Source organism: Rattus norvegicus, chromosome 2 (assembly GCF_021556685.1).
Source record: "Rattus norvegicus strain SHRSP/BbbUtx chromosome 2, alternate assembly SHRSP_T2T, whole genome shotgun sequence".
NCBI lineage: Eukaryota > Metazoa > Chordata > Mammalia > Rodentia > Muridae > Rattus > Rattus norvegicus.
The window spans coordinates 120,096,259-120,113,504 of NC_141535.1; the positions used below are offsets into that span (position 1 = coordinate 120,096,259).

Sequence of the window (17,246 nt, forward strand, 5' to 3'; positions counted from 1 at the left end):
TGTACCAGAGACCGGGAGGTGAGAGACTCTCTCAGGACTCAAAGGGAGGGATCCTAGATGAAATGCCCTGCAGTGGGGAGAGGGAATTTGTTGAACCCACCCCCAGCAGAAAGAGAGGGCATCAAGTGAAGAATGGGGTTGCTATCCCACAGTCAAAACTCTGACACATAATTCTTTCTGTCTGAAAGAAATGCAGGGATGGAAATGGAGAGGAGCCGGAGGAAAAGAAGGTCCAGCAACAGGCCCAAAGAGGAATCCAGCTCAAGGGGAGGCCCCAAGACACCATTACTGAAGCTATGGGGCATTCGAAAAAAGAGACCTATCATGACTGCCCTCCAAAAGACCCAACAAGCAGCTGAAAGAGTCAGATGCAGATATATATACCCAACCAATGAACAGAAGCTGCTGACCCTTGTGATTAAATTAGGGAAAAGCTGGAGGAGCTGAGGAGGAGGGCAACCCTGTAGAAGGACCAGCAGTCTCATTTAACCTGGACCCCTGAGATCTCTCAGACACTGGATTACCAACCAGGCAGCAAACACCAGCTGATATGAGGCCCCCAACACATATACAGCAGGGGACTCCCAGGTCTGAATTTAGTCAGAGAAGATGTACCTAACCCTCAAGAGACTGGAGGCCCCAGGGAGTTAAAGGTCTGGTAGGGTGGGTGGGGTGGGGACCTCCTTGTGGAGACAAGGGAGGCAGGGAGGAGGTATGGGATGTGGAACAGTTGGAGAGTGGACCGGGAGGGGAATAAAATCTGGAGTGTAAAAATAAATAAATAAATAAATAAATAATTGGAAATCTTCATTTTCTGCTTATGGAATAAGTTAAGGAGTATCAGTGTTAATTCTTATTTGAATATGTGGTAGAATTTTGAGCTAAATCCATCTGGCCCTGAACTTTTTTTTAGTTGATTTTTTAATTACCATTTGTAACTCACTGGGTGCTATGTTTCTATCTAAATTATTTCTTTTATTTCAACTCAGCTCTGTCACATATGTACATATGTGTATATGTGTGTATATATAAATATATAGATATAGATCCATTTCTTTCAGATGTTCTGGTTTGGATTTTTAAAGTCTGTCATTACAACTCTCTGAATATCCACAGTGTCTGTTGTAATGTCTCTCCTTTTATCCCTAGTTTTGTTAAGTCAGATTAAAATGTATTGACAATGGCTATTGTACCAGTATACTGAAATGATATGTATACTTTAGAATGTTCATGGATTAATAATAATTGGCAAATAAGCCAATTATTAAGGTGACATTTAACTCTACCAAAGTATTAACATTTTGTTTCTTTGCTGCTTTAACAACTAACATTGAAGAAGTCTGAGTGCATAAAACTCTATGAGACATGTGTTCACTTAAAAATTACAGGTTCACAAATAATTTAAAATATTCAATTTTTACTACTAATCTCTGATACAAAATATTCTTTAATATTTAACATATTGGAAAAAGTAAAAATGGTTTATGAACAGCCAAGTAACATATTGAAGGTAAATGTTATATTTCAAATTATGTGTGTATATATACATATATATTCATATTAAAATCTCTACATATTCTTCTGATAGGTTCTTTAGGAAGACTCTAACTTCATATATGAGTAAATTCTGTAGAAGTTCTATGGAGTCCAGATTCAAATTCAGCAGTAGCTGCAAAAAAAAATTATCTATGTTAAAGACTTTATATTAAATTAACAATGAGTTAGTTTTAAAGTTTTTTAAAAATTCACCAATGTTAATGAAGATTAACCTAATGTGTCCCACTGGTGTAACAGTGTCATGCCTGTTATGGCTGGCTGTCTGCTTTCTGATTGGATTTGAGGTCAGTCCATAGGAGATTGGGTTCCTGGTACTGTGATCCTGGTCAAAAGTCTATGGCAGGTGTGTTAGTCAGGGTTAATATTGCTGTGATGAAAAACCATGACTAAAGCGAGTTGGAAAGGAAAGGGTTTATTTGGCTTATACTTCATATCACTGTTTAACACTGAAGGAGGTAAGGACTCAGGCAGGGCTGGAACCTGGAGGCGGGAGCTGATGCAGAGCCATGGAGGATGCTGCTTACTGGCTTGTTCCTTGTGACTTGCTTAACCTGCTTTATTATAGAACTCAGGACTACCAGTCTGGGGCTGACACTATCCACAATGGGACTGGCTTGGTAGTGGATCGATCACTCCCCCATCAACGACTAATTGAAAAAATGCCCCCTCACCTTACCTACAGCCCAATATTATGTTGGCATTTTGTTGGTCCGGGAACCTGCCTGGCCTTGAACAGGATTGAAGAGGGACACAGCATTGGATGTTGCTTTAAAGACTAATGGTCTCTGGCCTTCTAGCTCTCAAACTATACCGAATGCTTGTTGATAACTTCCAAAAGATTCTAAAGACGTTCTCATTTATTCTGTGGTTTAAAAAGCACTGGCTTCTTTTCTCTTTAACTCTGTGCTTTATTAAACTTTATAATCCTCTATGATTTATTTAACTCTTTATGCTTAAATAAGCCGTAGGGAAACTTAACTCCTTCTTACTGTTCTGTGCTAAGAACTCTTTCCTACTGTTCTGTGCTTCATTAAGCACTAAAAACTTAACTCTTTATTACTTGTGCTTTAAAAAGCAATGCTAATATCTGGCAATTAACACATACTGTTAGCAGCAGGGAGTTAACTGAAAGGAGTTTATTGCTGGCTCCTTTCTCTACCCAGACAGCCAGAAGCCCTTGCTGGCCTGGCAGGTTAACTCTTTGTGAACCAGAGAGGAAGGAAAGGAAAAGAATTAAGATGCTGTATATAGGCAAACATGCACAGACATATATACATTCAATCATTCATGCACCCATACTCTGGCCAGGCTCAACTGTCTGTCACATTCAACTCCACATGTATTCATGCATGTTCACACATATAAACATATACCCTACACGCAAACATATAGACAAACACACAGACATGGATGGATGGATGGATGGATGGATGGATGGATGGATGGATGGATGAATTGATGGATGGATGAATTGATGGATGGATGGATGGATGGATGGATGAATGGATGGATGGATGGATGGATGGGTGGGCAGAGTTCCCCAAGTCAAACCATTCAACCAACAACTTTATTTCTTTTCTCTGGTCTTTTTATGAGTTCCCCAAGTCAAACCATTCAACCAACAACTTTATTTCTTTTCTCTGGTCTTTTTATGCCTTCTTAGACAAAAAAGTTTTTTAGATAATTACCTCAGAGATAAAATGTTACATAAAATGGGAGTTACAAAAGGATGTTGATATTAAGTTCAAAGCAGTGTTTCCTCATAATATACTCATTAAAATTTTTAAAGCAACAATTTTACATGCCTGACCTTATCATAATGCACACCTGTGACTTTATCCTTGGATCCAAATGTTTTTTCTTGAACACAAAATTGTCCCAAATCTATTTCTCTTACTAGCGTGATTATGAAAGCTCATTGTATCTTTTTTAAAAGATTTATTTATTTATTTATTATATATAAGTATACTGTAACAGTCTTCAGACACACCAGAAGAGAGCATCAGATCTCATTATAGATGGTCGTGAGCCACCATATGGTTGTTAGGATTTGAACTCAGGATCTCAGGAAGAGTGGTTAGTGCTCTTAACCACTGAGCCATCTCTCTAACCCTGTGTTTCTTATTATGCAACCTTTACTTACTATTCTGAGGAATGGGCACATTCTCTTCTTATATTTTTGGTTGTGAGCCTAGCCTTTAATGGCTGAGCCATCTCTCTGGCCCGCACATTCTATTCTTGATTCTAACTTTATTACATCTTTTTAGCAACTAAGACCATCTCTAAAATCTTTCTTACTAAAACCATTTGAATCAAATCAGGAATTCTATAGAATTATTATCTATTTGTCTGTATAGCATCCCTACAAGACTGTAGGTCTGCAGAGATCTGCTCAAAGGGGTGTGTTAATACCTAGTGATAACAGAAGAGCATATTAATAGCCACAAGTTTTCCTAAAGTGGATTTCTCCTGGGCCTTGCCTACTGGAGCTGTCATAGATTTTAATCCAAGGCAGCCCTATCCCAGGATGCTCACCGGCTAGTTTTTAGCTTCTCCTATGGTGTCTCCTGACATTTCGTCAATTGAGGCTCCCTCCTCTCTGATGACTATACCTTTTATCAAGTTGACAAAAAAAGAAAAAATTAGCACAGCTGGGTAGGCCATTGGCTGGAGGGTAGAACCCACTCTTGTCATTTTTCTAATGCTCACGATGTCAGTTAAATAGTTGTGTTTGTACCTATGGATCTGGGCTGGTCTCAGCATTCATTCGAGAAGCTTCTTTCTGCAGTGGACAGCAGTCAATGGAGAGATGCATAACTAGTCAGAAGGCTAAGAATAAGAGACTGAGTGCTCAGCTCTGAACAGGACGACCCCACCCACCCAAGCCTCAGGGAATCCTGAAGATAAATAAAATGGAAAGAACATAAACGCAAGAGGGTGTGGAGGGAGGGTGGGAAGAGAGGGGAGGGAGGGAGAGGGAGGGGAGGGAGGATGCTGTTGTCTGGACATGAAATGCCTATCAGGCTCATGGGCTCAGAGCAGATGAGTTCATGGCCTACACAACATCAACTTGTGGCACAGATGGGCTCATGAATTCCAGGCTCCTCCTCTTATTGAGGAGCTCTTGACAGCCGACAGTTGCTAGAGCAGAGAGAACCATTCTTTGGGGGAATGTATACTAAATTATCAGAAGGATTCTTATGCTCTGGCGAATTGCTCCACACCCATGCACACACATGGCAGCTCTAACTGGAGCTGGCGAATTATGAAACAAAGCATGAAGTGGGGAAGGGGACATATTGGAGGAGGTGGAAGGGAAAATGAAGAGGGAAATGGTGTGTGCGTGTGTGTGCATGTGTGTGTGCATGTGTGTGTGCATGTGTGTGCATGTGTGTGCATGTGTGTGTGCGTGTGTGTGCATGTGTGTGCATGTGTGTGTGCGTGTGTGTGCATGTGTGTGTGCATGTGTGTGCGTGCATGTGTGTGCATGTGTGTGTGCATGTGTGTGTGCGCGTGTGTGTGCATGTGTGTGCATGTGTGTGTGCATGTGTGTGTGTGCATGTGTGTGCATGTGTGTGCATGTGTGTGTGCGTGTATGTTTGCATGTGTGTGTGTGCATGTGTGTGTGCGTGTGTGTGTGCATGTGTGTGTGCATGTGTGTGTGCGTGTGTGTGTGCATGTGTGTGTGCGTGTGTGTGTGCATGTGTGTGTGCATGTGTGTGTGTATAATATTGTTGTATACCTGTATGAAATTCTCAAGAATAAAGAAAAAATAAGAATATCACAGTACAAACTATAGTACACGATTTGATAATAGTTACAGAATTAATTGCCAGGTGATTATCAATGCATTTGGTTTCCTCGTCTTCACAATTCCTCACTAACCAGATGCTGTAACAAGCACTGGTGATGTGAGATTTATATACCCCCCCCCAAATACTGTGATGCTTTTTTAAAAGGGACTGATGGATAGACGGTATCCACATATGTTGACAGGTACAAGGGTTGACTACATGTGAGTGCAAAGGGCGCGAAAGGACCCTCATCTAGAGGTACGTCTGAGTTAAGGTCTGGAATAGAGGCGGTTTGGAAATTTTCAGTTCGTGTTCAGGAGACATGAGCTTTCCCTGAGCTAAGCACATAAGGAAATAAATCCTAGGAGACTTGAAATAGCACTTGTTAGGTGACAATTTATGAAGTGTGGCTTTTTTCATTGTTGTTGGCAAGCTTTAGTAAATAAACCTTGGTTTCTTGGTCATAAGCTGAGAAGGCCAGCATGCCATTACATTTTCATATTTAACTTTTTATTTTTTGAGATTGTAATATAGTTGTATCATGGCTCCTCCCTTTCTTCTCTTCAGTCCCCTCATAAACCCCTCCTCAACCCTTTTCCAGATCCACAGTTTCTTTGTCATGAATTCTTGTTACGCACACATACATATACGTATTACTAAATGCATGGCCCACCCTGCTCCGTCTCTGTACTGCCGCAATACATGTGTGTATGTTCTCAGGGCTGACCACTTGGTACGGGATAATCATCCGGTGTGTTCAGGGGACAGTACTTATCCAGCTCTCAGAACCCCTTAGTTGCCTGGGCCCCTGGGGTTTTTAGAAGCTATGGCATTGTCTTTGAGGATAGCTTCAGTGTGCAGGCTGATAGTTTCATAAGGATTGCAGAAGTGAAGAAAGCAGTGAGCCAGATAAGGTAGAAAGGATTTCAGAAGTTCTAAGGGCAGGAATAAATGGTGTGTAAATACACACTTCACTAAGGATGCTTGAGTCTTCCCGCCTTCAACTTGGTTTCATAAGAACAAATAGTAACCTAGAAACTACCAATGAAGGTGAAACAATTAGAGGTTCATACTTTATTTCAGGAATCAGTTATCAACCCAAACTCAACAAATAAAATGTGACACCTACCTTGCCTTAATTCTCTGGTTATACTTCGTTCCCACTCCTGAAGCACCTGAAATCAGTTAGATATTATTTATAATATATGAATTAATTCATATATGAGTAAATTGCTGTCATTTTAAATAGCTGATTTATTTATTTTTCATAGCTCTTTTTCTTAGTAGCTGATTAATGTTGTGGAAATACATCACATATGTATTATCCTTGCACTACCTGCCATCTAGGTGAGACATTATGATGAGTATTATTTATCATTAAAATATGATCTTATAAAAACTGCATGGTATTGGTACAGAGACAAACAGATAGACCAATGGAATAGAATTGAAGACCCAGAAATAAACCCACACACCTATGGGCACTTGATCTTTGACAAAGAAGATAAAACCATCCAGTGGAAAAGAGACAGCATTTTTAACAAATGGCGGTCAGCATGTAGAAGAATGCAAATCGATTCATTCTTATCATCCTGTACAAAGCTCAAGTCCAAGTGGATCAAGGACCTCCACATCAAACCAGACACACTCAAACTAATAGAAGAAAAAGTAGGGAAGAACCTCCAACACATGGGCATGGGGGAAAATTTCCTGAACAAAACACCAATGGCTTATGCTCTAAGATCAAGAATCGACAAATGGGATCTCATAAAACTGCAAAGCTTCTGTAAGGCAAAGGACACTGTGGTTAGGACAAAATGGCAACCAACAGATTGGGAAAAGATCTTTACCAATCGTACAACGGATAGAGGGCTTATATCCAAAATATACAAAGAACTCAAGAAGTTAGACCGCTACATGGTCATTGGATTATACAGTAAAACGTTATCTTTAAAATTTTTTAATTATAGTATGCATCTGCCCACTCATTTATCTTAAAAGTGTTTATAAAAAGCCAAAGGAAGGGCTGGGGATTTAGCTCAGTGGTAGTGCGCTTACCTAGGAAGCGCAAGGCCCTGGGTTCGGTCCCCAGCTCCGAAAAAAAGAACCAAAAAAAAAAAAAAAGTACCAGGAAAAAAAAAGATTTAAAAAAAAAAAGCCAAAGGAAAACATTCCCTTTAGTTAAGACACTGGTAAAACAGAGAAGAGCTGACCTACAACACAGTCTCTACCATCCAAACCTCAGGGACCCTCACAGAAGAGTGGACGAAAAGATGGTGGTGAGTGTCTGTCAGGTCTCTGTCTACTTTAAAAACAAGTTTGTTTTAACGTGGGGAGAGGTGTAAGTTTTTAGAATGCAGTTAGAGGGTATAGCAAAGTGGTAGTAGCAGGTTCTCCGGTAGGGTCCTTGACTTCACCAACTGTGGTTACGTTTCTGCTGCCATAATTGATTTCTCTCCTATTTAGTGGGCCTTAAAGTCCAATCAGATGGGCATTGGTTGCTCTCAGTGCTACTATTACACCCTGTGATGGTTTGAATTAGACGCCCCCCACCCCACATAGTCTTGGACAAGTGAATGCTTAGTCCCCATTTGATGGCATGGTTGAGGGAGGCTTAGGAGGTATGGCCTTGCTGAGAAAGTTTGTTACTGGAGGTGACCTTAAAGTTTCCAAGACTCTTACCCTTCCTAGTTCACTCTCTCTGCTTCCCGTTCACAATTCAAGGATGTGAACTCTCCACTTACGGCTCCGGCTACCCTGCCTACCATCTTCTGCTGTATCCCTGTGCTTTCAAAGAAGCATTAACACCAACGTTCCTCAAATCATCCCACAAAATAGTAAATAAACATTTCCATCACACTGTTATCAAAACTAGGCAAAGACTAAACCAAAAGAGAAAATTATAGGCCAGCTTCTCAAAAGACGCAACACAAATGATCGTGAAACACTTCTAAGATGTTCATCTTTACCCATCAGGGAAATGTAAATTAAAAATACATTCATTATTTTAATTTTATCCCGACCAGAATGGTTAAGAATGCAGAAACCAGTGTTAACAAGTGGTGGCATGGATGTAGGGAAATGGATACACATATTTGCTGTTGTTGAATTGCAAAGTGGTGAAATCAGTATAGAAATTAAAGTGGGGGTTGTTCGAAAAGCTGAAAATCATCTACCACATGACTCAGCTCTACAATTCTTAGATATTTACTCACAGCACTATATACCACTACAGGGATACTTGTAGTTACTCCATAACATGGCAACAATGTCCCTACTAGACACCACAGTCTAACAAATAAAAACCTAGTCCTGGATATGGGTTACTTCTATAGAAGTTGTTGGCCATTAGGGTCAACATTACAGGTGTTAGCATTTTGTCTAAGCTCCACCCCACAGTTACCTGGCAACAGCCAGGTATGCTCCACCCCACAGTTAGGGGCAACAGCCCTGAAACAGCCAGGGATGCCTGACTCGCTATAATAGGGGCTGTTTGCCCCCTCCTCTTTCTCTTGCTCCCACTCTGTCCCGTTGCCCCTTCCCCCTTCTCTCCTCACCCTTCCCCCCACAATGTGCTCATGGCCATCCTCTACTTCTCTCTCTCTTTCCTCCTCCTTCTTCATCACCCCTTCATCTTTCCTCTGCCAATAAATCTCTCCCATGGAACTGTGCTGGCCTGGTGTGATCTGTCATCGACAAGCTGCCATTAGAACAAAACAGGTTTTTGCCAATGCTCTTGGTTCTCCACAGAACTAGATGTCAAGATCCTATCCCTGAAGGAACCACATACTTGAATCATAGGACATGGAGAAATCAAACTAGTCCTGACCTGTAAAATGTATTCATACTGGCTAGCTTGCATAGTGCTGGAGCATGCTATGTGTGCTACCAGAGGAGGAGGTCATCAATTCTACCTGGCTGAGAAACCCCGTGGTGTGTGATAGCAATTGACCTGGCAAGATAGTGTTAGATGGTGCGATAGTGTCATAAACACCATCAGAGTAACCAACAACTGTCTTTTTTATTTAAAAAAGTACTGTTGGACAAGATAAAACCAATTCCTGCCATCATTACTAGGCCAAGAACCTGTGGCTAGACAGGTCCTGGGTCTCAGGGAGAACCTACCATTATTCATCTGGTAAATGGACACCATGTTAAACTGACTTCTAATGACTTACCATTATATCCATAGATTAACGCATCAAATCAACCCTCAGGGAAAGCTTTCTGTTTGCTATGGGTGGGGATGAACACAGAGACTCACAACTGGCCACGGTTCAGGGAGTGAGAGCCAGCAGAACGCTCAGCCCTGGGCGACACATTGATGTGGCATCCTAAGGGGTCATTGCAGAAGGGGCATAAAGAAGGTAAAGCAAGAGACGAATGAATACAAAATCAGTGTTTTCCACACAAAGCAGTCAGCTGCACGTATGGACTGACAGTGGCTATGGCGGCATACAAAGCCTGGTGCAAGCTCAAGTCAGAAGAAATATCAGCATGGCAGCTGGAGACGGACCTGAAGTTCCAGTCCTATCAAAGAACCTATCGTAATTGATAGCTGTTGTAAGAGAGATCGTTTTCTTTCAGAGTGTTGCCACGGATGGATTCCACACATTCCACACTCACCAACTCATGGGCACCAAAACTGGGCTTGATGGTTGAGTAAAAGGAGAGGCACCCACAAAGTTGAGTGGGTAAGGAAGAGGGCAGAGGACCTGGGAGAAGTTGGAGGGTGGGGTGAATATGATAAAAACTCATAAGAAGTTCTCCAAGAACTAACCAAAGAGCTTCCAAGAAAGAAGTCAGGAAAAAGTATCACTTAGATAATCTCACAAAAAAAATCAAGGAATAAGCATAGCCAAGGGAGAGAAGAATCAGCCAGGCGTGAAGCTCTCCCGTCCCCCCACCCCCATGAGAGGAACTATTGTAACGGATGGCTATTGAGAGAAAGACGGTTTTCTTTCAGATCAATGCCACCGATCCACTCCTTATACTCTGCATTCATGGATACATTGGCACTGAAAGTGGACTTGAAGGGGAGGCACACACAAAGCTGAGTGGGTAAGGAACAGGATGCTGGAGAGTTTACCATGAACATTTTAAAGCAGAAGAACACACAACTGACGAGGGCAACAGAAGACAGAGAGATGCCATCATGCTAATGGGACACCAGAGTTAACATTGTGAATTTGTCCATGGTCTGGAGAGCAAACCTTGAGCCAAATCAATTGCATTAAAATTCTAACGATATTCTTCACTCGACTACGAAAAAACATCCTAAAACTAATCTAGAAGCACAAACTAAATCACTTGCAAGGGAGTCCAAAGCATTTCTCAACCCTTCAGTTTTCTGCAATCCCGTCTGTTTGCTAATGTGGCAAGCTGGTAAGCTCTTAAAGGAGCTGGAAGCCCACCGGTCAGCTCCATCTGAAACAGCAAGTCAACAAACGAGTGTTGCTTGCCAACGAGAATTTTGGAAATCTTGAAAATTATAGAATTTCTATTTTCTTTCTTCACGAGCATGCATTGTTATAATGTTCACTCATTTTGTGCAAGGCAATCAAATAACTTGGTAGCACATTAAATCAACAAGAGCCACACCAGGAATGGAATCCAAAGGAACATAAGTAAGATAAAACTAACCTTGGTCTTGCAGTTTTCCATGGTCTCAACTGAAAGCCAGAGGTTTGATGTAGAAAGCATATTTTCTCTAGAGAAGCTTCTTGGAGTGAAAAATCTATTACTGTCTCTTGGACAGGTGGACTCCAGGACGGGTCTTATGTCAACCATGCTGTACTGTGAAGCTCTGTTCTGTTTTCTCTCTAGGAGAAGTTTGGTCTTGACCTCTGCCAGTCTTTCATCTGTTCTGAGAAGAGTGCAAAGATAAATTCTCCATGCCTTGTGTTCCAGAACTGATCATAAATAACCTATATTTAAAAAGAGTTAATGGCACTCCCCATTGACAGGATCGTAGAACTTGAATTGTGTCAGGGCATATACAGTGCATCTAAGTACAGTGTGAAAACCGTTCTAAAGCAGGGCATGCTTGTATACCTAGGAGAACAACAAGCAAGCAGTTCAATCCGTGTGGAGGAGAGAGACATCTGTCGATGACACGTGGCTCAACACTTATACTGCAGACTTCTGGAAAAGTCCTATGCCTAAGATCCCGGATGTCTTAGAAATGCAAGAAAAGGGTAACTGTGGAAAGACACGTGTGTTAGCTCATCTGCTTAACCACCATTCTGCTTTGTGAGAAGGTCGAGAGACGAGAGAAGAAGTGAGAAATAAATGAGTTGAGTAAATCAGTATAATAATAATAATAATAATAATAATAATAATAATAATAAAAACCCCATTTCCTAGACAGATACCAGGTACCGAAGTTAAATCAGGAACAGATAAACCAGTTAAACAACCCCGTAACTCCTAAGGAAATAGAAGCAGTCATTAAAGGTCTCCCAACCAAAAAGAGCCCAGGTCCAGATGGGTTTAGTGCAGAATTCTATCAGACCTTCATAGAAGACCTCATACCAATATTATCCAAACTATTCCACAAAATTGAAACAGATGGATCACTCCCGAATTCCTTCTATGAAGCCACAATTACTCTTATACCTAAACCACACAAAGACCCAACAAAGAAAGAGAACTTCAGACCAATTTCCCTTATGAATATCGACGCAAAAATACTCAATAAAATTCTGGCAAACCGAATCCAAGAGCACATCAAAACAATCATCCACCATGATCAAGTAGGCTTCATCCCAGGCATGCAGGGATGGTTTAATATACGGAAAACCGTCAACGTGATCCATTATATAAACAAACTGAAAGAACAGAACCACATGATCATTTCATTAGATGCTGAGAAAGCATTTGACAAAATTCAACACCCCTTCATGATAAAAGTCCTGGAAAGAATAGGAATTCAAGGCCCATACCTAAACATAGTAAAAGCCATATACAGCAAACCAGTTGCTAACATTAAACTAAATGGAGAGAAACTTGAAGCAATCCCACTAAAATCAGGGACTAGACAAGGCTGCCCACTCTCTCCCTACTTATTCAATATAGTTCTTGAAGTTCTAGCCAGAGCAATCAGACAACAAAAGGAGATCAAGGGGATACAGATCAGAAAAGAAGAAGTCAAAATATCACTATTTGCAGATGATATGATAGTATATTTAAGTGATCCCAAAAGTTCCACCAGAGAACTACTAAAGCTGATAAACAACTTCAGCAAAGTGGCTGGGTATAAAATTAACTCAAATAAATCAATAGCCTTCCTCTACACAAAAGAGAAACAAGCCAAGAAATTAGGGAAACGACACCCTTCATAATAGACCCAAATAATATAAAGTACCTCGGTGTGACTTTAACCAAGCAAGTAAAAGATCTGTACAATAAGAACTTCAAGACGCTGAAGAAAGAAATTGAAGAAGACCTCAGAAGATGGAAAGATCTCCCATGCTCATGGATTGGCAGGATTAATATAGTAAAAATGGCCATTTTACCAAAAGCGATCTACAGATTCAATGCAATCTCCATCAAAATACCAATCCAATTCTTCAAAGAGCTAGACAGAACAATTTGCAAATTCATCTGGAATAACAAAAAACCCAGGATAGCTAAAACTATCCTCCACAATAAAAGGACTTCAGGGGGAAATCACTATTCCTGAACTCAAGCAGTATTACAGAGCAATAGTGATAAAAACTGCGTGGTATTGGTACAGAGACAGACAGATAGACCAATGGAATAGAATTGAAGACCCAGAAATGAACCCACACACCTATGGGCACTTGATTTTTGACAAAGGAGCCAAAACCATCCAATGGAAAAAAGACAGCATTTTCAGCAAATGGTGCTGGTTCAACTGGAGGTCAACATGTAGAAGAATGCAGATTGATCCATGCTTATCACCCTGTACAAAGCTTAGGTCCAAGAGGATCAAGGACCTCCACATCAAACCAGATACACTCAAACTAATAGAAGAAAAACTAGGGAAGCATCTGGAACACATGGGCACTGGAAAAAATTTCATGAACAAAACACCAATGGCTTATGCTCTAAGATCAAGAATCGACAAATGGGATCTCATAAAACTGCAAAGCTTCTGTTAGGCAAAGGACACTATGGTTAGGACAAAACGGCAACCAACAGATTTGGAAAAGATCTTTACCAATCCTACAACAGATAGAGGCCTTATATCCAAAATATACAAAGAACTCAAGGAGTTAGACCTCAGGGAGACAAATAACCCTATTAAAAAATGGGGTTCAGAGCTAAACAAAGAATTCACAGCTGAGGAATGCTGAATGGCTGAGAAATACCTAAAGAAATGTTCAACATCTTTAGTCATAAGGGAAATGCATCTTTAGTCATAAGGTGGTCCAGTCAGTGATCTCGAACAGCCAAAGCACCTCTGAGGACAACGTGGTCGTTACTCATTTGCCAAGATGTTACAGGCGGCTTCCACCCTTCCTGTCTTCTACTCAGTCCTGAGTAGGAAACTGTGTCTTACCATGTCCCAAAGTACACTTTCCTCTAGTCTTAGGCTAGTGTTTTCCTGGGACAAAGCTATGCTTTAAGGCACAGTAGAGAACTCTACAGGAGAGTCTGTGTCTAGGGACCCTCAGTGGTAACAAACATAAGGAAGGAGAGTTAATTTGCCAGTGACAAGGATGTGCCCACTGCAACAGTAACAGTATCCCATGACCCAAGCTGTAGTTTTCCAACCTTTCAATGTTTCTTTCTGAGAGGGTGATAAGCAGAAATTTGGTAATGAGGGGATATGAAATACAGAGCCTTAGCAATATGCCAGGTTAACTATAGGATAGCATGAGGAAGGATGAAAAAGCTATATAGAAAGAAAAGGAGATATAAGTTGACATGGACGAAGCTATTAATGTTTTTAAAAGGACGACTATGTGCATGCTCACATAACCGCAGGTGCTGGCAGAGCTTGAAGCACTGGCTCCCCCGGAGCTGGAATTACAGGCGCTGTGGCCTGCCTGATGCGGAGGCTGGGAACTGAACTCGGTGGCTCAACAGCATGCACTCTTAGACATTGGGGCCATCCCTCCAACCCCTTCAGATCACTTATGTCATTGATCTTTTTTTCTAAAATTATATTCTCTTTTCCTTCGTAACTTTGTGGGACACGGGGTGGGCACTGCACACGTTAGAACAGAACTCTGACGGGGCATCAGCACCAGCCTACAAATTTACATCCTACAGTTGATTTCCACTCCGATTGCTATAACCCATTTTACCAACAATTGTGTTCTAGGGACAGAATCCTGAGCTTAATTTATCTTCTGTGAGTTGTGACTTACTTGCTTAATTTATTTGACAACGATTTTCTAATTTTCACTTCTTCTAGGTAGAGCTGCTTGTAGTTTTCCATTTCTATTTGATTACAGTCAACTTGGCTTTTCATCTTAGAGAATTCAGACTCCAGGTCCCTTATTCTGCGCTCCATCTGAGTTCGCACCGAAGCGTTCTGTTTGTGTCTTAGCTTCTCTAGCTTGTCCTCATACGCTGCTTGTGCCTACAGCAAATTGAATGCAGACAGATTAAAAATAACTGTAGCTCCAGGAGTTATCGTGACCCATTTCCTTTTGTTTCGACCAGTTATTTAACAGATGCATTTAAATATGTAAAACAATGCTAAATTCCAAATATTTTTCATTAATTTGAGTTATGTCAAACTTGAATTTGAAAGTAGAATCATTCTTATTTGTTACCTTTATAACTTTTTGAGGTGCTGAGACTTGAATACATGTGCTTAGCACATGTCCTACCAAAGAACTGGGGCCTCAGATCAATATTATTCCATGTTCATACTCATGCAATCTGACAAGTCACAAAATAATACCAACTCAAAATTTAATAAATTGACCAAGGTAGCTTGAATTCAAAGTGTGATTTTTGTTCCATAGTTTCTCCTTTTCTTCCTAAGTCAGGTTTTATGCCCGCTAGTCTAAAACATCAAATGATTCTCTAAGAACAATAGTTTTGCATGATCAGTTTACATACACTGACAGAACTACTTCAAGGGAAAACATGCATCACTTTCCTTCCAAAATTTCTAACAAAACACTTTTATTCTTTGAGAGTTTCCTAGAATTTTGATCGTCTCTTCTGCTCCTTTCAACTCCTCCTACAATTTCGCATTGTCATTTAAAAAAAAAACATGTCTCAATTTGTGCTGATCATATACTCCTGCATGTGGGGCCGTCCACTGAACATGGTTGACTTACTGGGAGTTGCATTCACAAAGAACAACTCTCCCCTCCCTAGACACCATCAACTGTCCATGGCTCCTTAGTTAGCAGGAGGGGCATGAAGCTCCTCCCACACAGTTAAAATGTGGACTGATTTGTTCTTGCCCAGGTCTCCTGCTGGCTATCACACCTGCTGTGAGTTTATGAAAACTGTGGGTTTGTCCTGTCTGGAAGACTCTGTTTCAACCTGCTCCTCCTGAACCTCTGGCTTTTCCCGCCATTTCTTAAACATTTATAAAGCAGCTTGTAACATGAGAAGTAGAAGCATGCATAAAATGTGCACACACTGACTATTATTTGCAGTGAAAAGAATGAAGACATATTGCATATAATTAACCTGCAAGAATAGGTTGACTTGTTTTAATTTTTCCACCAAATCCTGCTTTGTCTTCTCTTCGATTTCCCACTTATACTGTTCTATTTGACCACACTCTATCATATGCTGCTCCATGTGACTTCTGAGGTTAGCTATTTCTTGTTCTAACTTCTTTTTATGCTTCTTTAATTTTTCATATTTCCTTTGTATCATTTTCATAGAGAGTAACTCCCGCTGGAGCAGCTGATTTTGCTTATAGAGATGTAGACATTTGGACGTTGCAGTTTCCAGTTTTGCAGTAAGATCATCACTCTGTAGACATAAAATAATACACCTTGGTACTGAGGAAAGTGAGTTGACAATAGTCTAACGGAATACAAGTAACAAAATCTGACACAATTTTAGTTGCAACAAAGTATCGTGTCTACTTGATACTTACGATGTTATTACTCAGAAAGTCAACAAGAAAAAATCACCAAGAGTCGCAGAACGTACTCATTACCTTTGTTACATAAGTGTTATTTTTCTATAGTTTGGTCTTAACATGAAGTCACCCCTTAGAAGAAGGCCTCTAACAGTATCTATCTTCACTTTAAAAGAAGACATGAAGATATCATTAGCATTATATAGGTCCTACAAATAATTGGCTCCCAGGAAAAGGAAAATAAGGCATGCAAAAGAATAATAATGATAGTTAATCATATAACTAAAGGTTCTAATGGTAATAATCCTTTTCCTGAACTGCAAATGTTTGATATTTGAATTGAATTCTAAGATGTAACGGTTCTCAGAAAGAAGCAATGTCTCCCATGACGAAGGTTGAGAGATATGATCGATATTTATTTGTGAATACAAATGACTTCAATTCAGTAGCATGATATTATAACTGTGAGGCAGCCCAAGCCACACAGTGAATCCTAATGTAAGCAACCCTGCCAAAGGCCTAGTCAGATTCCTTTACCAAACATGTGTATGAACAAGCTTGTAGATTATTTTAGTGCCTCGTTTCAAGTCACTGAATTCGATGCTAAGTAAGCTGGCCACACTATGCCTCATTTAAATAAACGTCAATTATGAAAAAAATGCTGGCTTTGAGAAAGTGAACTTTGAGGTGACTTAAGAAGCAAAGTGACATAGATATGTAAAGTGAGATTATGTTACTAATGGGAGGAGAGATGATGTTACTGAGTGGGGGGTGAGATGATGTTACTGAGTGGGGAGTGAGATGATGTTACTGAATGTGAGGCGTCGTCATTTAACGAAACAAAAAAACTGGAACATGTCAGA

General features: G+C 40.5%; 1 protein-coding gene across 4 annotated transcripts in view; it reads right to left on the reverse strand.

The window, feature by feature from the left end:
- Positions 1-1,429: 1,429 nt before the first annotated feature.
- Positions 1,430-17,246, reverse strand: part of Ccdc144b (coiled-coil domain containing 144B) — a 61,680-nt gene continuing 45,863 nt past the window's right edge. The window contains exons 8-13 of one of the 4 annotated variants that reach the window (XM_087640295.1): positions 15,981-16,271; positions 14,693-14,907; positions 10,995-11,217; positions 6,481-6,526; positions 4,093-4,169; positions 1,430-1,669 (exon numbers count right to left, since the gene is read on the reverse strand). In XM_087640295.1, the coding sequence (XP_087496421.1) occupies positions 4,096-4,169; positions 6,481-6,526; positions 10,995-11,217; positions 14,693-14,907; positions 15,981-16,271 (849 nt within the window). In that variant the 3' untranslated portion in view covers positions 1,430-1,669; positions 4,093-4,095. Of the gene's footprint in view, positions 1,670-4,092; positions 4,170-4,294; positions 4,340-6,476; positions 6,527-10,994; positions 11,218-14,692; positions 14,908-15,980; positions 16,272-17,246 lie in introns of all 4 variants that reach the window. The other 3 variants (XM_087640302.1, XM_087640301.1, XM_087640299.1) reach the window with 3 other exon arrangements.